Source organism: Talaromyces amestolkiae, assembly GCF_001896365.1.
Source record: "Talaromyces amestolkiae strain CIB chromosome Unknown scaffold17.1, whole genome shotgun sequence".
Lineage (NCBI taxonomy): Eukaryota > Fungi > Ascomycota > Eurotiomycetes > Eurotiales > Trichocomaceae > Talaromyces > Talaromyces amestolkiae.
In genome coordinates this window covers 231,130-257,068 of record NW_024468053.1, presented here as the reverse complement: position 1 = coordinate 257,068, position 25,939 = coordinate 231,130, and the positions used below count along the sequence as shown (strand labels likewise).

The window sequence follows — 25,939 nt, the reverse complement described above, 5'->3', positions numbered from 1 at the left end:
TGTGATTTTGATGTTAGGATATTAGTTATTAGGAGTACTATAAAACCACAGAATATGCAACTTATATAATCAATTTCTAGAACTAGAAGAGAGCTAGGGGTATTAGATGTAATCTATAATACTATCTACACTAAAACATAGAGAATAATAATACTGGCTTTACAGCGTTTGCATTTGTCCTATTCGTTCTAATGTGGATCTCATGACTAAACCGAGGTAAAAGTTCGCGTCATGTCAATTACATGGTTTGATTCTATAAATGATTTGTTTGATGAAGAGCGAGATATGGAAGTTAGCGAATCATATTTCCATGTTATCAAAGATAAATTATAATTAAGACCGACGAAGGCCGTATAAACACAAACACACCGACACCAAGAAGTATAGAAGAAGTTGGCAAGAAGTTGAACAGAAGTTGGACAGAAGTTGGACAGAAGTTGGACAGAAGTTGGACAGAAGTTGGACAGAAGTTAGACAGAAGTTGGACAGAAGTTGGACAGAAGTTGGACAGAAGTTGGACAGAAGTCGGGAAGAAGTTGAGCAAGCAATATCGATCGTGATCAGATGAATACAGTAGGCTTTTTTAAGTCAACATTTTCATCTCAAGAGCATCAAGAAGAGGGTTCAGGTCGCGGATGACTTGCTTAGGCGAGGAGCATGACAGTAGCAGCGGCAGCAGCGCCGACAAGGCTAACTGAAATCTGAAGGAAACTAGCACCTCCAGTAAATTGGGGGGAAACAGATGAAGTTCTGGAAGGCATGACACCAGTACCAGCAGGGGTGGAGGACGGCGTGGGGATTGAGCTAGAGCTAGAGCTAGACGATCCCGAGCACCCAGTACTAAGACGACCGTTCTTTGCGCCGATCTCAACAATCGCAGGTCCCGCGACAATGTTGTCATCAGAGACAGTATTGTTGCTAGAGGTAAGAACAAGGTAGCTCTGCCCCGAGATTCCAGATGGGATTGTGACCGTGTACCCGCCACTGGATGCGGTCACAGTTGCCCATACTGGGCCAGTCACAGTAACAAAGGCTGCATATACCGTAGTAGGGAGTTTCGCAGTGCTGCTCGTAGCTAGATTGATCGTTGAACCATTGCTGATAGTGCCAGAGGAAGTCACTGTCAAAGAAGGGAACGCCGAAACAGGAAGCGACGGATTGCTTGAAGGGCAGGATAAAATAAAACCAGAAGCCAGGGTGTAGACTTCATTGAAGTCCAAAGGGTCATCGAAAGGTTGTGCAAATGGAACTTCTCCAGCAACGGCGCGAAGATACGAGCTGTGTCGAGCTTCGACGGTGAGGATAGAACCAGCGGCAGTCAGGTAATCTTTGTTTGCAATCGATGCAGCTGCACCGAGATACGCGCTGACGCCTACACCTTCAAGGATGTTGGCTGTAGCGATGAATGTATTGACGTCGGTAACAGGGAAAGCGTAGGTACAAGCAGCGGTTGCAGGAGCACCAGCACCTATCACATGTATGAGCGTTAATTGACCCGGCAGAACTTTCTCCCAGAGGACTGGCTAAGATGAAAACTTACCCTGTAACGCTGTAGTCAAGAAGGTGACATGTTCGGCCTCGTCTGACGCAACCTTCTGCAGATTGGCATAAAAAGGATCAGCATAACCCGCGTTGACAAAGTCTGCCTGAGTGAAGTTTTTCAGGCCAGTGGCATAGAATGTAGCTTCAAGGTGCTCCAAAGTAAGAGCATAGTTGAGAATAGTTGCATCATCGATGGCGCGTTTCACAACAGAGGCATGGGTAGCTCCAGCAGCGGCAGAAGCGACAACGTATGTGGAAAGCTTCATTGTGATGTGAAATGAACAACGGCTTGACTTTATAACACTGAGAAGAATGCTTCAGTTTTGGAAAAGGTCAGGAGCGATGGGATGAGGAGAATGTACTGTGCAAATGAAACTACTTTATATACCCGCAGTCTCGAACCGGTCGACGTATTTCTAAAACCTGATTATGGAATTGACTATAATCTAGGTAGAACTTACACAGTAGAGTCTACTTTTTGTCCTTGTCTAATTTCCATCTCAACCCAATCATATCGTCCATTCTACGAACACATTCCGTATTAGGCCAGCAATTTACAACGAACTGCTATATTGGGACGTTTCTATGACCAGCGTGGTAATGATCATACTTTTAAGCCAATTTCAATCAGCCTAACTAAGCTGTTGAATTATGCCTAAACAGGCTTAAACAGGGGAGTTTGCATATCGTATCGCTCGTACGGAGAATATCTCCACTAAAAACCCCATGATAGCCTCCAGACTTCAGGAACGTGCGCTACTAAGAATGCTGGCAGTATGACGAACTGTTCGATTGAGGCGCCTGAAGACCAGTTGATTATTAGTAATCCTTCTCAGGCTGTTGGAATTGATCGGATCTCTTCATTTGTTTGCTGAAAAGAGCAATTTTCGTCTGTCATATTCGTATGGAGAGGAATAGAAATAATATTCAAATCGCGCATTGACTATCCAGCGCAACTTGCACTTCCTTGGTACTTTCAAAATAGGAAACTATGGTGGATCGATGATGAAATATGTATCCAATGAACGCGAGCTTTATTTGCTCGATGAGAAATGTACGGAGTAAACGAAGTATACGAAAGGCCCGGATTCCAATCGGGTAATTTGATGGCGGGTACTATTCTAGTTTTGGTCGCGCAACAGAACATTACATCCAAGTTAGGTAATTCGGTGGCTGGCAAGGCTGTAAGCAGTTAGATTGCTTTTATCCAATTTGGATCATGGATGCAACTAATGGGATGCACACATCAAGCAGCAAACCGCTTAAGAAATATCTGAAGGTAGGCTTATTTTGAGTAGATGAGTAATCACCCTTTCGTCCTTTCAGCTAGCTTCTTCATGATACTGTATTCAGATTTAATGCTTCCACAAAACATTCCATCAATTTTATTGATCCTGAGGGATCACAACTTGGAAGACATAGCTTGGTCTCTATTGAGTCACAGTATTTGCCCTCTAGGAAGAGAGTTTACCTCATGAATGTGCAAAGATTGGGAGCTGATGCGTTTTCTACCGTCAATAGCAATAGTAAATCACTCGGATCCATCCTGGAATTTCCAGTCACTTCGAAAGTGTTATTTGTTGACGACATTCAGCCAAGATAATACTGGGTGCTGACATCGAGCCGAATGTTTCTTACCTAATACATCTACTACACCTAGCCAACATTAACAACTACAAAAGCTCTTTATTAGAACATCAAATTATACCGGTGTTAGCAGGCCTTGATATGTTAAATAGTAAATCTTCTGTATAGGAAAATGTTTCAAGTGTTTTTATGGTGGTTGATGCTGAAGTACCGCGAATATTGGAGTAGGAACCCAACTTACACCGTCACGACCGCTGCACTTGACTCACAAAGCTTTAGTCAATTTCGCGACGGAGAAAGCCTTGCTTTTCATCTTCCCGAGCCTTGACGAGTTTGATGGAGGACAGAAGCTTGAGGTGCTGTGCATAAATGTTCCGTAAACCGAGACGCTTCCTGGAAACGGAGGTGTTATGGTGTGTGATAAGGATAAGCATAAAAAAGGACTCGATGAGGCTTGGAGAAACATTGCAGAGCAAGCTCCATCACATCGCACTTGCTCCCACAATCAAGCCAGAAATCAGAAGAAGACTGGCGACGACCATGAATTCGTGTCCACAGATTCGGTTTATTGTTTCTGAGATACGAATACTGAAAGAGATGCTTTTGTACTCTTTTCCCTCGGGAACTGGAAGCCCAATAACGCGAAATGCTTCTGCACCCGTATTGTAGACCTTGCGAAACCGATCGGTAACAAGACCTCCTAGGTAATGCTGCAGGTTCCGTAGTCCAAAATCATCATTCATTCCACTAGGGCTAACGTATGTGCCACTGATCAGCCACCGGTTGTCGCTAAAGTGCAAAACGGGACCAACGGCTAGCCAAACACTGACTACCGATAGGAGAATTACAATATAAATCAGTGTACCAATGAAGTCTGCATAATAGAAAACAGCCCGTTGAATCCTGTTGACTTTTGGTGCTGGAATGACAACCAAATTGTTGTCCGGTGTATCGCCGCTTAGTGATCGCAGCTTCTCCTCTAATGCAGTATCCACAAGGAAGATTGCATTCAGACACTTCCGTGTGTATGTGGCATGCCGTTTCCTAATTTTGGCAAGAAAGACAAAGATCAAAATCATAAGTGCCGAGGAAGCTGAATTCATGTAGAGTTGCCACGAATCACTTCATGCATGAAACGGGCCAAGGCTGAGGAACGCTCCGGTAAGAATCAAATAATTCTGAAACAAAAGCGTAAAACTGATATACCACATCAGTGCCCAGAGTCCAAGACACATAGCTCTGATTGAGACTTTCTCAACATATTTGTACTGCCTGGAGGACTACGTAATCATATGGCTCATTTTATCTTTCGCAGGGAATGCAAAAGCTCGTTCATAGGTTCGGAGAGGTTGATACCAAACTAGATAAAGATCGACGAAATCTAACGCTCAAGAACGGTAGCTGAGAAATCAGAATTTATACGACTTCAAAAGACTCTATATCTTCCCTCAACCTTCAATTGACGTTGTCACTTTGCATATGAGTCCCTCCTGTCTAACAAACCAATAGTCGAATAGTTTCCAGTCCACAGTAGGGTCTGAAAGATGAAAACTATAGCGGCGCAAGAGTTGCGGTACCAATTTAGAAATCTCCATCAAAGATATGTTCTTTCCCAAACAGGTCCGTGACCCTTCACCAAACTTTTATTATCCGTTAGCGTGAGGGACAAGTCAAATGAACAGAAGCCACTCACAGCCAGCCAGTTCCTTTCCATTAACTTCAAGGTGTCCTTGCTGGCTTCTAGCCACCGCTCCGGTCGAAAGTCATCAGCGTCGCTCCCGTATACTGCTTGTTCTCTTCCCACCACCCACGGATTGACTCCCACTACTGTTCCTGATGGAAAATAAGTACCGGATATATTTGCACCTTCATCCGGCACAACTCGTTCCAACAAAAACCCCACGGCTGGATGAAGACGCATTGCTTCTTTTATGCATGCTTGCAAGTAACTCATTCGTTGCGATTCTGCGTATGTGACAATATCCGACAACTCGCCTTGACTTTCGAACTCACGGATCTCTTGCACAAGTTGATTTAGCATTTCTGGATTCTTCATCAAATAGTAAAATATTGCGCGTAGGGTTATAGCAGTAGTATCACTTCCGGCAAACCTAGCCATCCGAATTAGTTTTGGTTCAAACAACGAGATCCACTGAGTGTATCAGCAGAGCCTTTTTATTAGATCAATTCTTACACATTAGTGGCCGAATGGCCTAGCAATTCCTGATCGGTCATGATTTGCGAGCCATCCCTGTACCTTTTGAATCGAGCTAGGATGTCCTTCACATTGTTTTCTTTATCGTATTCTTGTCGTAGCCTTAGCTGATTAGCAGCGAATTCGACGATGCGAGCGGATGAATTCATCTTCCTGACTCGTGGTATGGTATTTGCCACACTTGACACGAATTTGTTTCCGAACAAGAATTTATGCAGCATCGGTGCCTGGCCGACGATTGCACTGTACACCTGTCTATTCTCCAATGCGGCGATTATTCCTTCAATATCAGTCTCCTTTTCCATGAAGCCGAATCGCTTAGAAAATGTCAATTGAGCAATGACATCAAAGGAGTACCAATGCAACCAAGCTCCAAGATCAAAATTTTGGTCTTGTTTTTGGGCTAGTTTCGTCATGAAGTACTTAGTACAGTCATCCACCGTAGCCTCCAATTCTAAGACAGAACTCATAGCAAAGGCAGCTCCAACGGGACGCCTAAGATCCCTATGTTCCTTATGACTACGAATCGAAAAGGTAGTCGGTATGTTGCCCCGAGGGGTAACCGCATCAAATACCGGATAGAAATTGCTCTAGTAATGGGTATGGTCAGCAATATTATGGATATTAAGAAGCAAGACGAGTTCAAAAACCCTACCTTGTCGAACTTCGAGGTTATGCTATATATTTGAGGTATTGCGTCCCCATTTGCTATAGAGATGTGATTAGGGCCAACCCTAACATAAGGCCCATACTTCTTATGATAGCCAATGTGCGTATCAAATTGGTTTCCACGAGCCGCCGTCAAGATCCGATCTAACGGTAGGATAGACGCCCAGAAAGGTCCTGGGACTTCACGCAAGCCAGATCTATATCTCACTCGTGCCGCAAGAACGAGGCAAAGGATAGGAAGCAGTAGCAGACTTTGCCATGCAATTGGAATGGGGGCGATCCACAAAAATTCCATTTGAGAATGGCTGGCTCATAACGCTTTCCAGATGGGACGAGGAAGAAGAAAAGTTTGAATTACTGTGTTAAAGTAAATCACGTTACCAGCATGGGCATGGAGTGTTTTAAACTATGACACAGAGGAATCTATCAACTGTATTGGTCTGACGGGAGCAACGCCACTCCTACCGGGGCCTATATCGACCCTTAATCCGGGGCCCCGCATCGGCACGCAAGCGGAGGTATTCCGAAGCCCCGGTTGCTGCGTTGGGCGTGATAGCCTCCAATATGAAGGGATTGTAGGGAATAGCTAACTTCTGGCAAGAGCTATCAACTATCACCAGTTACACCAATAAGTTTCCAGGTCCATGGTTTCCTACTGAACAACCCTTTTCTGCAAAGACTTCAAGATGCTGGGTAATTCAATCCCCGAGAATCTCAACACGGCTACTTTTCTATATGCTGGGATCGCATGTCTCGTCATAGTCCTCTGTTTGAGACCCATCTTATACTTTTCCTCCTCGCCCATAAAGGGCGTCCCGGGGCCCTTTCTGGCGAAGTATACGCGATTATGGGAGCTTCTGTCAGTCGTAGAAGGCAATTTTCATCAAAAGGCAATAGACTTACACAAAAAATATGGTGAGTGCCAGGGTTTTGAGATCCTACTTTGAAGGGCTGCTGATCCCTGATTATTAGGGCCTGTTGTGAGAATCTCGCCAAATAAGTACGATTTTGACTCCGTTGAAGCTGTAAAAATCATTTACTCTTTGACCAAAACGTTCCCGAAATCGGCATATTATGAAGCTTTCGCAGATCCACACCGTAAGACTCTTTTCAATTGCAGAGATGTGGGAGAGCACAGCAAGTCACGACGCTCGATGGCTTCTCTGTACACCATGACGACGATGCGATCATATGAATTTGCAGTCGATAACCAGACGGCAGTGCTTCAAGAAAAGATGATGCAACTTGCTCGGGACAAGAAAAAGGTTTCTTTACCACAGTTGCTACAGCTCTATGCCTTTGATGTCATTGGCGAGATTACGGTAGGAGTTCCAAATGTCACATACGTGGAGATTGGTTATTTTCTGATCATCAAGGTGATAGTTTGGAAAATCGTTCTCCTTGTTACACAATGAATCCAGCTCGCCGTACTTCTATCTGATAGATATGCTCGACAAGACCTTTTGGTTATCTGCGAAGCTTGGTATCTTACCCGAACTTTGGCCATCCCTCCTAAAGATACTTCAAATGACCAATGCAACATCACCGGTTGCGTTGAATAACATCGCTATCGAGCAATTGGACAAATTCCGAAGGCAGGAAAATGAGGAAAGCTGGAATGAGCATGCCGAGCCGTTCATTGCGAAAGTGATCAAGCTTGAAAAAGAAGGGAAGATGACGAACTGGGATGCTGTGAGTGTCTGTGCCAACAACATCGTTGCTGGATCAGATACGACAGCCATAACTCTCAACTCGGCCTTATATCACATATACACCAACGAGCAAGTTTTGACACGTCTGCGGCAGGAATTGAACATCCTTGAAGGCGAAGGGAAAATATCTAATCCAATTACTTTTCAAGAAGCACAAAGTATTCCATACCTTCAAGCGATTGTGAAAGAGGCGATGCGTGTCCATCCAGCAGTTGGAGTTCCGTTAGCTCGCACAGTGCCCGAAGGAGGGCAACTTATTAACGGCATATTCTTCCCAGAAGGCGTAAGCTATGACTGTGATCCAAACACATTGCTATTCACTAATAAGCAGAGCAGACAGAGGTCGGGGTCAATGCCTGGGCTCTAAACTATAATAAAGATGTCTACGGTCCTGATGCAGATCAGTTCAACCCAGACCGATGGCTCATATCGAATCCCAAGGTCGAAATGAACAGCACTATTAGTCTTTTTGCTGTAAGTTGTACCATGATTCTATGAGAGTTATTGTGAAGAAATCTAATCTGAACTTAGTTTGGGGCCGGATCACGGACGTGTATAGGGAAAAACATCAGCTTGTTGGAGATGTATAAAGTCCTACCTCAAATTGTCCGTAATTTTGATATACACATTGATGTGAGCGCCAGACCATGGAAGCTTGCGTGCAGTTGGTTCGTGAAGCAGACTTATCTGGCGTCACTGACTCCTCGACAGAGGGTTTGAACGTAATTTTGTGGCGGCAACAATATGGATCTTGCCAGATAATTCCAAAGAGCCCTACATGAAGATACTTGTATTGCGAAGGTAGTTGAATGAAATTTCTTGTGATTTATTCCCGCAAATGAACAGATTGATATAATGTTTTTGCTTTGCTAATGGCAAATCCTTTGTGCATTGTACGAATTCACCTATGAAATAGTCCCGACAATTCTTGAGCGAAAGTCCGAAAATGAGCTACGGAAGTTACGACCTAGAATAAGATTGCCCGACTGCCAAGTGATAGTAATAAAATGACTTAAGCGCGATTAAGACTTAAATCATCTGCCTAGGTACAACTCAATACAATGTAATCTCAGACGTGACACGAATTGTATCTTATTCATATGTAATATTGATATTCAAAAAAGATACAAACTGCTGAACTTCCAGTCGAATTATGCAACCGCCTTATTAAAATACAGAGAATTCTCCCACCTTGTCGCTCTCGGCCCAATATTTGGCCTTGTCTTGATCGCCCTCTCATCCTCTCCGCTTCTAACTCTCTCAATCCATTCCTCCACATTGATATCGACTCCAACTGGATTAATGCTAAACTCTGGACTTTTGATGAAGTCCTGAGCTTCCTCGGGCGTGTCAAAATTATCAACCTGAAGCTCGAATTCATTCCCATCTGGATCGAAGTAGTACATGCTCGTAGTCATGCCGTGATTAACTGGCCAGTGAGGTACTATGTCCATTGCTTTCTTCTGCTCATAGCTTGTTGCCAGTTCTGAGAGGGATTTGAGGCTAGACGAAATATGATAAATCCCAACAGCTTTCCTGCGATCCTCCACAGGTTTAGCATTGGGGTCCGAGAGAATAACTAAGCGGTGATGCTCGTAGTCGTACTGGAACATAGCAAAAGTCTCATTTTGAATAACGATCCGGCCACCCCAAAATTTCTCGTGCCATTTGACCATCGTTTTGAACCTATCCGGTGTCGTGCGAAGCCCGAAATGGGCAATCGATGACGGAGAAACGAGCTTTGAGTTGGACGTCATTGTTAAGTTGCGAACGAGGGATTAATGCGAATGTAGAAGACTGAATTCTTGTAGAACCTGGACACTACCTACATGTATAATCGCATTACAATTTTATATACACCTGCCATGGGTTTTCAATACGCGAAGACGAACTGCGGAAGCGCTCCTCTTCAACCGTTCTGCAATCGGACTTCCCGAAGCTGTGCATCCTTCACAGTTTATACCCACAGAGCGGATGTCCCTTTGAAAAATCCTTTCCAGTACTTAGAGGGACGAATGTATTAGGATAAAAGAACAGTCCTTATCAATTGAAGTCATGTAGAGCAAGAGTAAGACATTCATTCATGTCCTAGAAATGGCTCAAATATCCTACGACGTGTTAAACCACCCAAACATTGGCACTATCCGGGGTATCAGAAAAACCGACCGCATATCCCAGTACTTGGGCGTTCGTTATGCAATGCTTAAGGATAGGTTCTCACAGGGCGAGATACAGAAAAGCTATTTAGAACCGGCTATTGACGCAACAAATTATGGGTACAAGACCATCTAAATCTATTCATAGTACCTATGCTGGATAGGGGATATCGTTCTAATGTACTTGATGAACAGACCGCTTCCTATTATCCCTGACAATGGTTTAGAACTCGAGTATAAGCTTATACAGAAGTCTCTACCGTCGCCAACCGTTTTTCACCAGTCCGACACAGAATGTCTGACGCTCAACATAACTGGACCGTCAACCGAGAGTCGTCGCCGAAATCTTCCAGTCCTGGCATTTTTGCATGGTGGTGGCTTCACTACCGGTAGTAGCTCGTTCCCTCACTACGACATGAGCGCAATCACGGAAATGAGCTTGGAGTGCGGTATGCCTATCATTGCTGTTGGCATCAAGTTAGTATTGCTTGATATTCCAAGAGGTTGATAAGTAACTCCCAATAACATTGTACCTAGTTACCGTGTGGGCATTCCCGGATTTCTTCATTCATCGGTTATGAGCGAGGCAGGCTATCAGCCGAACAACGGTCTCGACGATCAGTGTCTTGCACTACAATGGATCAAAGTAAACATTGGGGGATTTGGCGGGGATCCTGATCGGATAACGCTTGTTGGGGAGAGTGCTGGTGCAGGTACAGTCAATCCATGATTTGTTACTAGCCCATCCGCTCGCTAACGATACAACAGCCTCGGGATTATATCACTTTCAATCTACTGAGAAGCTGTTCGATAGCCTTGTTGTTATGAGCGCTCCGTTGCTACAGTTTCGTCCACGCCTAGACGGAGCGGAAAGGATTTTTAAACGCGTGGGAGATATTCTTGATTCTCGCGGACTTTCACCCCAGGACCAGCTCAATGAACTATTATCTATGGAAAGCGGGGCCTTTTTCACGAAATTTGGACGCCGGGTCCCAGTTGCACCGGTTGTCGATGGGAATGTAGTTCGTAATATTCCCACATTCAAAGATTTGTTGGATGAAACAAAGATGAAGGAGCTTTTTCCAGCGATCCGGCATTGCAAACGTATCATTGTTGGAGATTGCCAAATGGATGTACGTTTCTGAAGATCTATTCGGATAGTGGCTCTGTCTTGACTAACTTACTTTGTACATAGGGTATAATTTATGCGATGCGAATCGCAGCAAGGACGGACATTTTTCCAAGGACCCTTGCGACGAGCCTCCGGGCAGTCTTTGATCCTATTGATTCAAACATTACGCCTTCCATTTTATCAGCATACGAACTTGACACATCCGACACTTCAAACAGCCCCAAAACGATTGAAGCTATTACCAAATTTGGGAACGATGTTATGTTTGCCCTTCCCACAGAAGTATTTGCTCGAGGCTTGGCTTCGGTTCCTGGCACAGAGACCTTCTTATACCATTTCGAATGTCCAAATCCATGGGACGGAAGATGGAAAGGTCATGCCACACATGCTCTTGACCTTATCTTCGCTTTGCAAAACTACAACGACTTCCTTGGTCATGGTCAGCGTCAATGTGCCCAAAAACTGGGCAAAGATCTGATTGTCTTCGTAAATGGCGAGAATCCGTGGCCGATGCATCACAGTCAAGAACGCGGGGCAATGATCTACAGCGCAGCTATGAACGACGAACAAGACTCGTCCAAATTCATTCCTGACCAGAGGCTATACACCGGTCGGAGGGATGCTCTGGAAAAGATTCTCAGCCCGGATCTATATGACAAGCTTGTTGTAGCTTGGCAAAACTTCATGGATGGGCCCCAGTGATATTGTTATGATGGAATTGTTAGAATACTTTTAGCTATTTTCAAATTGGATCTGTGTCACTATCTCTGAATCCAGAGCTAATTTTGATAAACTGACCCCTTGAAAATAGAAAAGGCATCGACCACAACTCGGCCTGGGTATTCGCTATGGCTGATGTTCCCCACAGTCCACTCCACACAAGCCAACTATTGTTACGGATGGCGGTCACGCTCTAACCAGACACAAAGCGATCAGCGGGGTGTCATACACTTGCAGATTTTAGTGGGTTTAGTATTTTGGGTACGGGGTATCTAACGGTATTGGTACTGACAAACCAGAAAAATGGCTTATATATATACCACCAAAATCATCACCCTATAACGGGGCGCCGCTTTTAGTCTATTCGTCTATTTTTTTGCTTTATTAGGTTCGTCAGGTGCATATGCTCAAAGTCGTTGCTCATTGATCGCGGCACACAATTCAGAGTTACCCTAAGTCCGCTAGGCCGGGGTCAAGGACTCAATCACCGCACTTATTGTTTCATTTAGATTATAATATTAGCTAGAATTTATAGTTATATAACAAAAAAATATCTGTTAATAAAAATATTCAATTATTAAGTGGAGTGTATAGTAAGAAAGTTCTTAATAAGTAAATATCTAGTATAAAAGGTTATAGAACTTTTCCAGGGGAAGAATAAAGAAGAGCCGGAAGAGTTAGCAAAGTTGTTTGTATTCAAGAATTGCATCAAAAGAGAGTAATTGAATGCTTTGTCGATAAAGGACGCGGTTGCTCATGGAAGCTCATCTTGATACCATTCCCATTATCATATTTTGCTCTGAAAATGCATGTCATGTACAAGTCGACTTATATATGAATAGACATATTCCCATACTATTTAGATCCATTACCGTGAATCGAAGAAATAATAGAATCCTTTATTCACCCGTTCTCTCGTTGTGACCACGGAAACTTTTTGTTTGAAAGTAACACCTAATTTCAAGTATACTAAGAGTCGTCCATATCTTTCATTCCGACGCGTACGGTACGGACTCGCCGCTTGTTCGGATGATCCGTAGGAAGCTCATCCGGCACGATTTCCTCTTATATTCCTCGATAAAAGCCCCGGGCCACCTACCGCCATTTAAAAATCATGCTTTCAGCCCCGTCACAAGTTGAGAGAATATTAATGATGGCGCCATCACAGGCTTTCAGCGGCATGGGCCGTATCGATGTAAGTGACCTCCATTATAGCTTTTTTTGAAGCCTCTTGATGAAATATTCCTCAATTCGGTCTTGCATATTTTTAGACACACCATCATTGGTTTCCAAAAGAAATTCCAGAGCTCAGTTCCGAATGGACGACCATATCACAGAGCGAAAATGGTGCCGATGTTGGCCTTGCAGCTATGAAATTTCCAGAATCCGCCCAGGATCATCTGGACTACATGGACAAATTGGAGATACAAACCGCCGTACTTTCTCCGTCGATAAAAGCGGAGTGGCACCTAAAATGGAGCGCTGAGGGTGAGGACTGCATCTACCTTTCCATCACAGCGCATACACTAAGAGATCATCACAGAGTGGAAATCGCTTTGTCAACGATCGTTAAAGGCACAACTCGAACAAGTGGCGGAGAACCCTCTTCGGTTCGGTTGTTTTGCCATGATTCCTCTACCTCACGTTGATGAAACGATTGAATTTCTTCACGAGGCTTGTTCTGGAACAGCTCTCAAACCTGACGGCTTTGCAATCAGTACATCGATGGGTGGGTTATACGTTTGCCCGCCCTAGGGTTCTTTCTTTCTATCTTTCTTTCTTGCCTTGCTCTTTTTGAAATCTTGAAGTTGACTCTTTCCATACAGGAAATCACTATCTTAATAACCCAGATTTCGAACCGGTATGGAAACAATTGGATGCTTTGTCTGCAACGATTTTCATCCACCCGACTGATACTGTGATGCCCCCAAATCTTGAATGGGGTCCTTGTAGGTATACCATCGTTGACTGAAGAGATCGTGGTCCTCACTAACGACGAGCCCTCTGCTTTATTCTATAGTCGTCATGGAATTCMCCTTCGACMCCTGCCGTTGCATAACATCCGTACTCTCTACAGGACTGCTCACACGATACCCCAATATTCGCTTTCTCTTCGCCCATGCAGGCGGTGCTTTTCCTTACTTAGCAGGACGGATAGGAAAGCAGCACATTGACGGTGCAATCAAACGTATGAATAACGGAAAAACTGTAGAAGATCTGCTGCGAACAAGCAATATTTTCTTTGACACGGCCGTATCTTCCTGGTTCCAGTTTCGCCTCCTTACGCATATTGGTGTTCCCAAGGACCACATTATTTATGCTACCGATTATCCATATACTTACCGCGACGATACCAGGACATACGTCGATGCATATGAAGCATGTCGAAACTCCGACGTATTCACTTCAGACGAGCTAGACAGCGGCGTCATCCGCCAAAATGCCCTCACTCACCTCTTTCCGAGACTTGCGAGAGAGTATAACTCACTAGAAAACAGGCGATAGTCGAATACAGGACTTTGCAAGACTGAATTTTACGTGTGGGGAGTAGTTGGCGGACGAAAGGATTATACAAAGAAAAATTAACTGGAATACTCTAGTTGACTCTGGTGATTTCCATAGTCACGTATTTACTTTTTCGGTCACGCAAGAATTATACACAAATAGTGCTGTAATTTTCTAGCCAATATGTTATCGCTGATTCTCTTGATATAGACAGACTTTACCCTTCGCTTCGTCGTAGGGGGTCTCCTTAAATACCATACTGAGTATTACGTGACTTATATCACTTCTGGATAATAAAAGTACTATGAAGATCACAACCGTAGTACATTGCGGCCATTCCAGATACGGCCAATGCAGCGCCTGAATCTCCTCGCTCTGCTTCGATTGGATTCAGATAGACTCCGCTCATCCATTAGTTCGGGGTCTGGTCTACGACGGAGTTAGGGCTATTCAAAAACCATGGGCCAGGGTTCCTTTACATTACGATACGTCGTACAGAAGGTTTAACGCCGTGCGGGGAAATGCGGAGTAGTCAACGCTGCTTTTGCCGGATGGTCAACGTTCCGGCTCTCCGCATCCCTCTGATATATAAAATATACGAGTGAAGAGTCCCCTTAAGAATTTGAATCGCGAATTGAATTTTTCCGCTGACGGAGAATACGAGCTTGATATCACCGATGGATCGAAACAGCCCGCCAACGAATACACGTCCGGCTATGTATCGGTGCCCAGTGTGTGAGAAGTGCTACGACCGCCTTGATAATATTAAGAGACATCTGGGTTCACGTAGGATACTCCTCCCAGGATTTTTTTGTCAATATTAATTATGACGGCGTTTCATGCTAACCGTTATCTCTTCCGGGGTCTTGTAGACGAAAATGCCCGAAAGCACAGCTGTCTGTACTGCCCGCGCAAGTTCAATCGCAAGTAAGAGGCTGGTACCGCTCTGCTCCGTGATAACATGACTTACAGAAGCTAGGGATCTCCTGGATCGACATCAATTGACTCATCAGTCTGGATCAGAACTGCGTTCCTTAAAACGACGCCGGGCACTGAGAGCTTGTCAGTCGTGCGTCACATCAAAGACAAGATGTGATGACGCCAGGCCTTGTCAACGATGTAAACGACGAGGATTTCCTTGCGAGTCTGGGCCAGACGAGAATCTCCAAGAAAATGGCCATTACGCTTTGTCGTCGCCAAAGCAATCTGCAAGTAGTCCAGGAAGTAGTAACTCGGGGAATTCTCAAATTTCACTGACTGGGTATGACCGGACGGATTCTCAACGTAACAGCATTTGCGAAAAGGTTGCAATGGGACCTGTACAAACAGAAGAGCCTAATTTTATACACGCCGGGGGTAATCTCCTTGTAGAGATCGACGACACTCTGAGCGGCGATATATGGCCGGATCATTTTCATGATTATTCTCCATTTCAACCGGACCTGACTCTAGCCACCAACAACGCTGAAATGCACCTGGACCAAAGCGCAACTTTTCAATACCTCGTTCCTTTTGATATGGGTGAAATATTTCCTTTCTTAGAAGAAGGAAAAGACAGGACTAGCGCCGATTCTCTGGTACGAAACTCGACTATAAACATCCTTATTGATACGACGAGCGAAGCATTGAAGCGTTCAGTCTGGAATTGGGTTCCCAAAGCCGAGGAGAACTCATTTAGCAATGACACCGAGATGAACTGTTGCAACGAACGTGCCATATCAAGTTCAGAAGCGACAAAGAAAGTAGAATATAGACTATCGAATCCCGTGCCTTTTATCCGGGAAAATTCGACCCGTGATCGGCTCTATTCTCTAATCTTAAAGCATTCCGAGTCTTGGCAAGATCTTTCGAAGTTCCCCTCGTTAAATGTCTTACAGGTTCCCATGCAATCTTATTTTGCAATGGAGTTAGAAAATCCCTTTGCTTGCATTCACCAGGCTTCCTTTGACCCCGATCAAAGCCTCCCAGAACTTGTGCTGGCTGTCATAGCCGCTGGCGCGGTTACTAACCCCATTGTGAGCCTTCAAAAACTGGGGCATGCATTACATGATAAGACTAGGATGGCTATCGTGGCAGCTATGGATAGAGACAGCAGTCTAATTCGAAATCTGCAAATGAGTCAGACTCTGCTGCATTGGATAGAGTTTGCCATGACAAGTGGCTGCCGTCGGAAAATGGAGATTGCAGAAGCCTTATCTAACAACACAATAACGGTATGTCTTATGACATGTCAAATTGAATATTAAATTCTCACAGTGCATAGATTGTGCGTCGTGCGGGCGCAACTAATGCTACTTTTTACGCACGCATACCGCAGCCACTTCAGAGTGACCATGGTGAACAATTGAGGGCGAAATGGCTGGCGTGGGCAGAGATGGAGTCATATAAAAGGTATGTCGCGCTTAGCACGTTTGAATTGTACTGTTTGAATTTGCTATGTGTCTAAGCTACAGCTTCGTGCTATCTAGGCTTGTCCTCCGGGCGCTCGTAGGCGACATTCAGAGCTCAATTACTTTCATTAGGCCTCCGAGTTTCTCCCTTACTGAAATCGCCATCTATCTTCCTGCTAGTAAAGAACTATGGCAGGCCCAGGGGGAGGTTGAATGGAGAAATCTTTACCAGCAACGACCCATAACACGCAATTTGACCTTTCAAGATATCAGTGCAGATATTGGTATGCTTGGGTGCCAAGGCAGCGTTTACGATGTTCAGCTTTGCACTCTCGCGGTCCTGTATGCTCAATGGATACGGATATGGTCTCTTTCCGACGCTAGAGCCTTTCACCTTCGAAACAAAACCACGCCTAAGCGCACCCACTGTTTACTTTCGATCGACGCCCAGCAAAAAGATATGTATGAGACACTCAAACAGATAAAAGAACAGCTGGTGGACCTTGACGCTTTTTCCACAGAAGCCGAAATAGTATTCGAGTTTCTTATGATGTCGATTCATGTCTCACTTCGCGAAATTCAGTGTTTGAGTGGTAGATTTGGGCCAGAGGAGGCGAACAATAGCCTTCGAACTATGGAGGATTGGTTTGGAGGGGATACCCGGAATCATGCTGTATGGCATGCTGGACAAGTATTGAGAGCTTCTCAATCTGCTCCATCTTCCAAGCTACATGTAGCCCATTCCCTTCTCATCTACCACGCCTGTCTCACTCTATGGGTCGCCGCTGTTTCTGAATCGAGTCCTGTTGTCTCTTTGTCTGCGTCTTCTTCCGTCAACCAATCGACGAATGCATCCTCGAGCATGTTGGACAGTGCTCCTTTGATAATTTTGAACGGGAATGAAACAACAGAAGTAAAGCGATACCTACAAACTGGTCAAGGAACTCTTGCCTTAAAAATCGCGGGAGAAGTGGGTTTGATATCTAATTGCTCGGTTATTCCTGATGCCATGAGCTATATTTTTGGAAAGGATGATATGCCTGCAGTCCCCCCACTGATTGAGAAGCTAATTGCACTCATGCGAGATCTCAGCCGTCCTCTCTCAAACCTGGTTGTTTAATACCACAAGTCTCTCCATACATTATTTAGGTGTTTTGTTCACGTTGGTATTTTTAGATGACCTGTACGGAAAATTCGAGATCCCTTCATGCTGCATTTATTGGAGGTAAATATCCTGCAAGAGTAAATTATATCGGAAACTGGCTGCGTTAAACGTTGGAAGCTGCACGCCCTCACTAAGCCTTTTGATTCTATTGGCTGCTCTCGTGATCTTGGGGGAGGGGGGGGATGTAACAATACATCAGCGACAAGAAGCGAGTGAAGTAAAAAATTCTCAACGCCAAAAGGCAGGCACAAATGTAATAGGTCAATGAGGCGTCTTCCCTTTAGTCGGTGGATGGGAGAGTACAAAAGCTAGTTACGGTAAAGAGAATAGTATATAGAAGCTGCGAGTTGGAAGTTGAAGAGATGGAGTACAGCCATAATATCAAATACAGGTCTGATTGCAACTCCGAGCTTGAAAATATAGCCTCCTTGATCGTCCGTAGATTGAAATCTAATATTTGGCGATCACTGGCTCTCGAATGACCTTATATAGCGCATAAGGAATGCAGGTAAATGAGCAGTTGCCGATCCGCCATCGTGAACAGTTTTCAGAATAGTGTATCTGTGTTACGAATTAGGTATATAAACGCCGACTCTTAACAGCATAGCAAGAAGCCAGTTGTTGAGTATATATGGAAGGTTTCTTCAATTAAGTCACGATTGGCCGTACCTAATAGCCACGTTCGGATTTCAGCCGATAACCTAGCAACTGATTAGGTTTGTCCCCTGTCCTTTCGGTCGAACATACCGCTGCAAACCACTGTAGCAGCAATCGCTCATTTCGCTGTGTTTTCCTCATCTCGTCTATCTCTTTTTTCTTTCTCTATCCTCTCGCTTGTTTTATTTTTCTTTTTACTTTCCCCATTCACGAACGTATAGGTGGGACAAGTAGCTCAGGGTGAAATATTGTCAGTATACCCGTTCGACAATATTGTATTACCGCTGAGCTGCGCGTCGCAGCCATGAGAAACATTGGTATGCTTACAGTAGATGAGGTGCTATGGAAGATACGAATCTCGGTAGAGCATATGATATCTCTCTTCCCCCTTTCCCCATTTCTGTGGAACTTCCGCTCGGCCCGAGAGGCGTGCATCCGGCGAAGCTTCGTTGGACACGAAAGAAGAGTTTTAAGTTGGTCAACAAGAAGTATACCCACCATGATTGCCATTCATTTAATGAGGGAAGCAGCGACAAGAAATTGTCTAAATGACAAAGATCGGAAAAACATTATCCAAAATTACAAGCAACATGGAGCAGTGCAGCGTTCTCATTGTCGGTGCTGGTCCCGTTGGACTGATTACTGCACTTCGGCTGAGCAAAGCAGGAATCGCCGTCACGGTAATCGAGAAGGAGGCAGCGCTGAGTGTCCAGCCGCGTGCTGTGGGTTTCTATGCTGCTGCGTTGACAGCACTCCATCGAGCAGGTGTTCTCGAACATATGGTCAAGGAAGGTTTTGTATCCAAAGGCCTTTGTTGGAGAAAGCCTCTAGCGAATGACGGCAAAGGTGGGAAGCGTTTGGGAGATATCATTGCTAGCCTCCCATCCCCATCCGAGACACATTCGCCTCATGGAGTCACGGGAACCCTGAACCTACCTCAGTCAGAACTATCCAAATTGCTCTATCGACAGCTCATCGCTACTGGAAATGCATCGGTCCATTTCAATACAACACTGGATTCAATCGTCCAGTACGAGGACCACGTAATTGCATCTACAACAAGCTCAGTTGATATGAAAACTGTGCAATATCGAGCTTTGTTTCTAGTGGGAGCGGATGGCGGCAAATCCACAACGAGAAAACTTCTTGGGATCCCCTTAAAAGGACATAGTTGGCCGGAGTACATCCTCGCCACGGACGTGCTAGTGGAAACAACTGATACCAACCCGGACTTTCCAACCTCCATCATTGTTGACCCAGTACATTATGGAATTATTACACCGCTGCAGCCCTTTGAAGTTGGAAAAAAGACGCTTTACAGATGTTCTGTGGGAATGAGCATTTCCGAATCGTCTTCTCCCGAGAAATTCACTGCGGAACCTTTCATTTCCGATATCCTATCGCAGATGCTTCCGGGCGCAAGACCTCTCGACATAGAAATCGTAAAGAAGGCCCCGTACAGGATACATCAATTATGTGCATCTACATTTCGGCGTGGGAGATGCGTTTTGGTAGGAGATGCGGCGCATCTTAATAACGTGAGCTTGTCCTTTCCTAGCTTTGAAAATTAAAGTACTGATCACTTGATTGCCATTTGATAGCCGATGGGTGCCATGGGATTAAGTACTGGCCTGATTGACGCTGAGGCCCTTGTGGATACGCTAGAGATGATTATAAATCAGGGGGAGTCCATAGATTTGCTGACACTTTATTCGCACGAGAGACAGAAGGCTTTCCAGCTTTTTGTCGACCCGCAAACCACCCAAAATAAGCTGCGAATAATGCGCGACCCGGAGACTGCTCATGAAGACTGGCTATTTAGCGAAATGGCGAATCCAAATCCAGATACGTTGGCTAATTACGGGCGGGCTTTCCAAGAACAGTGGCGGACTGATATGAGAGCTCTTGTCCGAGAGCAAAAAAAAAAAACAAAAAAAAAAAAAAACCGGAACTGTGACATGCTCATCTGAGTTATGAAGCCGCTAGGGCTGCTAAAGGAGATAGTAGTGATGACCTGAAATCCCCAAGTAAAATATAGGCATGCATGACTATCTGCTCTTTCTGTTACTTCTCTAGCGATGATCCAGCTCCGCACGTGTGGATGTAAACATCAACAGAAACAGTACACCATGGTGATTTCTAATTTTAGGGTTAGTATTCAAATCTGCTATTAATTATGCGGGTATTGGCTAGTTCATTTTATGCCTTCTTACGCTACAAGGATGTATAGACTGCCCGGATGGGCCTGCCACTGCGAACGTGAGAGCATGACTCTCCCGTAGACTTCACGTTAGAACTGGGATAAGCGGTACGTACGGCAAGTAGGTAATTACAAGCCGATACTGTCGGCAGAGCCGACGTCCGTGTCAATCTCAACTATATGTAACGTTGTCGGAACGAAGAAATGCACTACCGACATCCCGACAGGGTTTGTGATTATCAGTTTTGAGCATAATATAGTTTGACATGATTTTTGCCCTGGTTAGGCAATCCGAATGTCCGACAGTTAACCCCGACACAGTCAGCCCAAGACAACCGGCCTTTGCAATTGTAGACCGAGCTACTTACTACAACAATTATTTATCTGACAGAAGTAGAAGGGCTTCAAATAGTATCGCAGAGTTAAATCTCTGCAAGTATATCTTAGAATCAGCATCACTCAGACAGATTGGAAAATTAGTGTTGCATTGAACAGCCTCGCATTTTCAACATGACAGTGTGTACCTGCTGTGAGGAAAACGTATTGCGGCACCAGAAGAGTTCGCATGAGCAATCACGCTCTCATATTTGCGTTGTGTGCCATCACTCTTTTGGGAGCCAGTATGTCAATCACGGTTCCACAACAATGTGCTAGACGTGTACTAATGTGATGATGTACCTAGAGATGTCCTTGTCCGTCACGCGCGTTCTCATACGAAGGATAAGGCCAGTGCATGTGAAAAAGAAGACAAAGAGGATTCAAGTCTCCGTTACTCTCCAGCAAACCAAGAATCTGAGTACAAAGAACCGACAAATCTAGGAGAGAAGAACCTCAATGATGATGGGACTGTTAACTTTCCACCGTTGAGGTGGGATGATTTTGTCAATACTGCTAGCTATCCAATTGAGGGATTTGCATATATTCCCCAGAAAATGTCACCCTTTGAACAACAAATCACAGAAACTTCCTTGCCTCTAATCGAAATGCATTTGCTGGGCTCAGATGATGCGGAATTAATGGCAGGCTTTACTAAAGGCATGAGTGAAGGATATGTTCCTATGGATGGAATATGTAACCAACCAGGAGAAAACGATCCCGCAGTACCAACACCGCTGCCTTCTTCATGAGAAGATGATTTTTTCCATGCTATGCACATGGACTATGATCCAGGCCTAGCTACAGAAGGGACAACTCAAGCCCCATCGGCAACAAAGACTAAGGACTTTCAGGATCCTTGCGGAGAAAAACCGAGTATCTTTCCAGCACGAGTCGATTTTATCCGGGAAGTTTTACAGCATAGCACGCTCGATCACTATATGTGTGTATTCCACCCTCGTTGGCCAATTATTCATCCTGCAACGTTTCTCGGCGAATCCACACCCTTGAAGTTACATTATATGGTGGGCTTACTAGGCTGCCTTGCAGAAGAGGATGGAAAACGGATAGATAACGCCAAATCTCTACATCCATTCATACTGGAAAGTCTGGCAAAGGACTTCACAAGGGTAACCCCCCACAAACCACACTCTCTTTCACTGGTAACCCCTTATAATATTTTTTTAGCTATGTGGGACAAGTACAATAGCCTCTATATCTGAGTTGCTATCTTTTGCCCAAGGCTTATGCTTGAGCATTCTGTTCAGCATCTATTCACAGGTTAGTGAGCCTGCGTTCCTATTGTTACCGCACTGTTGTCTAGCATTGTTGATGATAGTTTTAGTCAAACTCAGCTAGTGCCCGTCCACAGGTGGCTTGCCTTACAGAAATGATACGAAACTCAGGCTTCCTGAAGATTGAAGATGTTGCTCACCATACGGAATATTCTGAAAATGCGTGGAGGAAATGGATTCTGCGTGAACAGATTATAAGGTGAGTGGAACTGTAGTATGAGAAGACTTGAAAGATTGTGACTGATGACGGTGTGATGTTTGAAGAGTCACATTTGTTGCGTTTCGCCTTGAATTTCTCGTCAACTTTATGAACGATCTACCTCCTGCAATGCGATATCAGGAAATCGAAATACCGCTACCCTCGACAGACGCCGCTTGGAATGCCTCGACAAGCGAGGAGTGGGAAGAAGCAATGTCTAACTACGCGTGTAGCCAAAGCTCGATCTCTTTCAATATTCTAGTTTCGGTGCTCATCTCCCATTTATCTTTGTCAGCACGGACTGAATTCCAAGACTTCGTTACCCCTGTGCGATATGAATTAATACTATGTTCAGTACAATCTCGATTATGGGAAGAGACCAAACAGTATGAATTTGCAAGAGGACATTTGCTCATAGATGAGTGGGAACTCCAAAAGGCCGAATCGTCCAATTCATATGGTTACGGACACAGCTGGAGACTCTTATTAGAGACTTGGATTGGAGAAATGGAGCGCTCGGTATTCGCTCCCCGCAATGGTACCTCTAACCCTGGGGACCTATCTTCTTATCTCACCGCGACAATTCTGTACCACTCTTCTATGCTACGGTTTTATGCAAATATATCCTTATTCCGCGACGTTGCAACACGTCTCTATTCGAATCATAACTCCGACAATACAGATCACCATATGTCCCCCGCTCTCGAGCGGTCCCAGACTAAAATACAGCAGTGGACACAGACATATTATGCCCGCCACGCTCTGTGGCATGCGACACAAATCCTGCATGTACTACAACAGCAACGGGTAGTATCAGTTGGAAATAACATCATTTTCAGCCCAGAAGCCTACGAGTGCATATATCGGGCTTCTCTCGTTGTGTGGGCTTTCACCAAGCATTGTTTCGTCTGTGCCTTCTGTATGCCTGTCTCTTCGCTTGGTTATGGCCCATTACTGTCACATGCACATTTTCTGAGATATAAGCAAACATCAAGTGTGAGCTTAGATTCGGAACGGATAGAGTTGACTCTGCTGGAAAAGCGATCTGATCGATACAACAAATGGCTTGCAGAAAGAGGTCCGGCATCTATATACAATCAGCCTGTTTGTGTTTGCAATATGTCCAACATTATTGAGCTATACCAGCAAGTGGCATTTCCGGGGCAAAGCAAGGGCAATATTGGTATCTGGAAACGATACGCAGAGATCATTGGACATCTGAAGACCTGCTGATACATAAACATGCTATTCCTCGTAGCGGTGGGCAAAACATCTCAGTAACGCCCATCTCGTTACGAATGGTAAAAAAGCGTGAAATAATATTTCTGGTGTGATTTCTCGTATCTACTCTGATTTCATCGTTCAGTAACATTAGTGGAATGACTTGTTAGGATCTACATAGTCTGATTAAGGATTAGAAGCCAAAAAGTGACGGGGCAAGGTAAATTCGGCACCGTGGTGCCGTCCCGGACCTTGCTGGATTCCCGAGCCCTTAAGAGTCCCGTTCAAAGGGGATATACCTTTGTCTTCTCATGCCCTGGTTAGGATCGACAAAGTCTTGTGCACCCTATAAAGGGCCGTAGCGAGCTGTGTCGCGATTTCTTCGGGACAGGATACACCCGTACACCACCAAGCCACGGATTGGCTTACGGGATATCCGGAATTTCACTGGCTGCTTCAGGCACGCATCTGGCTCTTGGGAATCCTTATAGAAGGGTCAAGCCTATTCCCCAAGAACAAATACCACAATTTCACGCAGGTGTTCCCTTCGTTTCCATCAATGTAATACTTCTTTGGCCAATTTAAATATTCAGATATGGCCGACTGCTGCTTGAAAGGTTTTCGATGGAATGCGAACCCTAAGGGTCGGGAGGACATGCTCGCTGGGACCAGTTGTTACATTACTGGACCTGAATCGCCGACTGCTGTTCTAATTCTTCATGATCTCTACGGTTGGACTTTCCAGAACACTCGATTGTTGGCGGACCATTATGCAGAGGAGGTTGGCGCCACTGTCTACGTTCCTGACCTGTAAGTACTCCTGCTGATTCTGCTTATTCTGAGAGGATGTCTTGGCTCATTTTGTATAGATTCGGTGGTGAGGTCCACTCACTTGAGATCTTAATGGACACAAGTCAATGGCACAAGTTGGACTTACCCTCGTTCATGCAACGTAATTCAAAGAGTATTCGGGAGCCTCAAATAATGGCGTGCGCCCGAACTCTCCGTTCCCAGCACAAAAAGACCGGTGTTATTGGGTTCTGCTACGGTGGCTGGGGTGCTTTCCGTCTGGGAGGAAAAGGAAATAACCTTGTGGACTGTATCTCCGTGGCTCACCCTACGCTCTTAGAGACGTCTGAAATCGATGCCGTTGCCGTGCCAGTTCAGATTCTTGCTCCGGATATCGATCCGCAATTTACTGAGGAATTAAAGTCCTACAGTAACCAACGGATCCCGTCCCTGAAGTTGGCATACAACTATCAATTCTTCCCAGGTCTTGAACATGGTTTCGCAACAAGGGGTAATCCGGTGAATCCTGACGAACAAAAGGGGATGGAGAGGTCGAAGAACGCTGCAGTGTTTTGGTTTCGCCAGTGGTTGCAGGTGGCATAGTACAATGCAATCTTTCTATGCTGTATTTAGAAAGTTTAGAGAAGCTCACGGATGATACGGACTTGCAATATGATGGTTTACTTATCAGGCAGAGGTGATCATTGAGGCGTTCGTTAATCCAGTTTTACTTGCTGTCTTATATTAATTATAATAATTTAAGTATACATGTATGTTCTTCTACTGATTAAGATATCTAGTTTAGTTTACCCTTTTAACGATTCAGCTTTTAAGAAGACATTATTATTTAGAACATATCAACTTCTTCTTTTAATATAACTATCCCAGTTATACTCTGACGTTCCGACACTGCGCCGGATGCACGCCTCTCGGGCCAAGTGAAAATTCCACACAATTAGGGAAAAGGGTGGAGAAAGACATCAAGTAATCCGAGCGCACGTTTTACCGAAATCCAAATCTACCTTATTTACCTCTAACTCAAGTAGCAGTGAGAAGTCTCCATTATCCCGTACCGGTCATTTGGGACTACAAACGTGAGACAAATTATCGAAGATATCAAACCACCAAGGTTGAGAGAGGCCGCTTCAGGTCTCGCATGAGTGCAATCAGCTTCTCAATCAGCGACTGTTTCTATTCTCTATCTTCTTATTTTAAGGTGAATGATATATTAATCTAGCTTGTTTAAAGTCTTAAAACATTTTCAAGCCTCCATACATCATGTCGTACATCGTACCAGCTGTGTAAGACTTATGAAAGTCGGGTCGAAGTTTACCTTACCTGATTAGCTCATAATTCAGCCCCGTACCATCAATGCAAACCATGTATGGCTACCTCTCCCAAAACCGCCGG

General features: G+C 44.7%; 8 protein-coding genes across 8 annotated transcripts; 5 read left to right on the top strand and 3 right to left on the bottom strand.

Moving 5' to 3' along the window:
• Positions 1 to 644: 644 nt before the first annotated feature.
• Positions 645 to 1,808, bottom strand: BHQ10_007885 (uncharacterized protein; the record flags this gene model as incomplete). The annotated part of the gene is made up of 2 exons (XM_040880629.1): positions 645 to 1,468; positions 1,541 to 1,808. 2 exons carry the CDS (start codon positions 1,806 to 1,808, stop codon positions 645 to 647), a joined length of 1,092 nt encoding a protein of 363 aa, XP_040736388.1.
• Positions 1,809 to 3,611: 1,803 nt separating this feature from the next.
• Positions 3,612 to 5,814, bottom strand: BHQ10_007884 (uncharacterized protein; the record flags this gene model as incomplete). Its single annotated transcript, XM_040880628.1, has 4 exons — positions 3,612 to 4,173; positions 4,633 to 4,769; positions 4,823 to 5,240; positions 5,324 to 5,814. The coding sequence occupies 4 exons, from the start codon at positions 5,812 to 5,814 to the stop codon at positions 3,612 to 3,614; spliced, it is 1,608 nt and encodes a 535-aa protein (XP_040736387.1).
• Positions 5,815 to 6,699: 885 nt separating this feature from the next.
• On the top strand, positions 6,700 to 8,445 carry BHQ10_007883 (uncharacterized protein; the record flags this gene model as incomplete). Its single annotated transcript, XM_040880627.1, has 5 exons — positions 6,700 to 6,928; positions 6,986 to 7,335; positions 7,397 to 8,008; positions 8,062 to 8,199; positions 8,257 to 8,445. 5 exons carry the CDS (start codon positions 6,700 to 6,702, stop codon positions 8,443 to 8,445), a joined length of 1,518 nt encoding a protein of 505 aa, XP_040736386.1.
• A 431-nt stretch (positions 8,446 to 8,876) lies between these two features.
• Positions 8,877 to 9,482, bottom strand: BHQ10_007882 (uncharacterized protein; the record flags this gene model as incomplete). Its single annotated transcript, XM_040880626.1, has 1 exon — positions 8,877 to 9,482. The coding sequence occupies one exon, from the start codon at positions 9,480 to 9,482 to the stop codon at positions 8,877 to 8,879; it is 606 nt and encodes a 201-aa protein (XP_040736385.1).
• Positions 9,483 to 10,068: 586 nt separating this feature from the next.
• BHQ10_007881 (uncharacterized protein) lies at positions 10,069 to 11,715 on the top strand (the record flags this gene model as incomplete). Its single annotated transcript, XM_040880625.1, has 4 exons — positions 10,069 to 10,358; positions 10,419 to 10,594; positions 10,650 to 11,014; positions 11,077 to 11,715. The coding sequence occupies 4 exons, from the start codon at positions 10,069 to 10,071 to the stop codon at positions 11,713 to 11,715; spliced, it is 1,470 nt and encodes a 489-aa protein (XP_040736384.1).
• Positions 11,716 to 15,548: 3,833 nt separating this feature from the next.
• BHQ10_007880 (uncharacterized protein) lies at positions 15,549 to 17,748 on the top strand (the record flags this gene model as incomplete). The annotated part of the gene is made up of 3 exons (XM_040880624.1): positions 15,549 to 16,451; positions 16,502 to 16,629; positions 16,707 to 17,748. 3 exons carry the CDS (start codon positions 15,549 to 15,551, stop codon positions 17,746 to 17,748), a joined length of 2,073 nt encoding a protein of 690 aa, XP_040736383.1.
• A 1,292-nt stretch (positions 17,749 to 19,040) lies between these two features.
• Positions 19,041 to 20,021, top strand: BHQ10_007879 (uncharacterized protein; the record flags this gene model as incomplete). The annotated part of the gene is made up of 1 exon (XM_040880622.1): positions 19,041 to 20,021. The coding sequence occupies one exon, from the start codon at positions 19,041 to 19,043 to the stop codon at positions 20,019 to 20,021; it is 981 nt and encodes a 326-aa protein (XP_040736382.1).
• Positions 20,022 to 24,335: 4,314 nt separating this feature from the next.
• Positions 24,336 to 25,132, top strand: BHQ10_007878 (uncharacterized protein; the record flags this gene model as incomplete). Its single annotated transcript, XM_040880621.1, has 2 exons — positions 24,336 to 24,550; positions 24,610 to 25,132. 2 exons carry the CDS (start codon positions 24,336 to 24,338, stop codon positions 25,130 to 25,132), a joined length of 738 nt encoding a protein of 245 aa, XP_040736381.1.
• Positions 25,133 to 25,939: the final 807 nt, after the last annotated feature.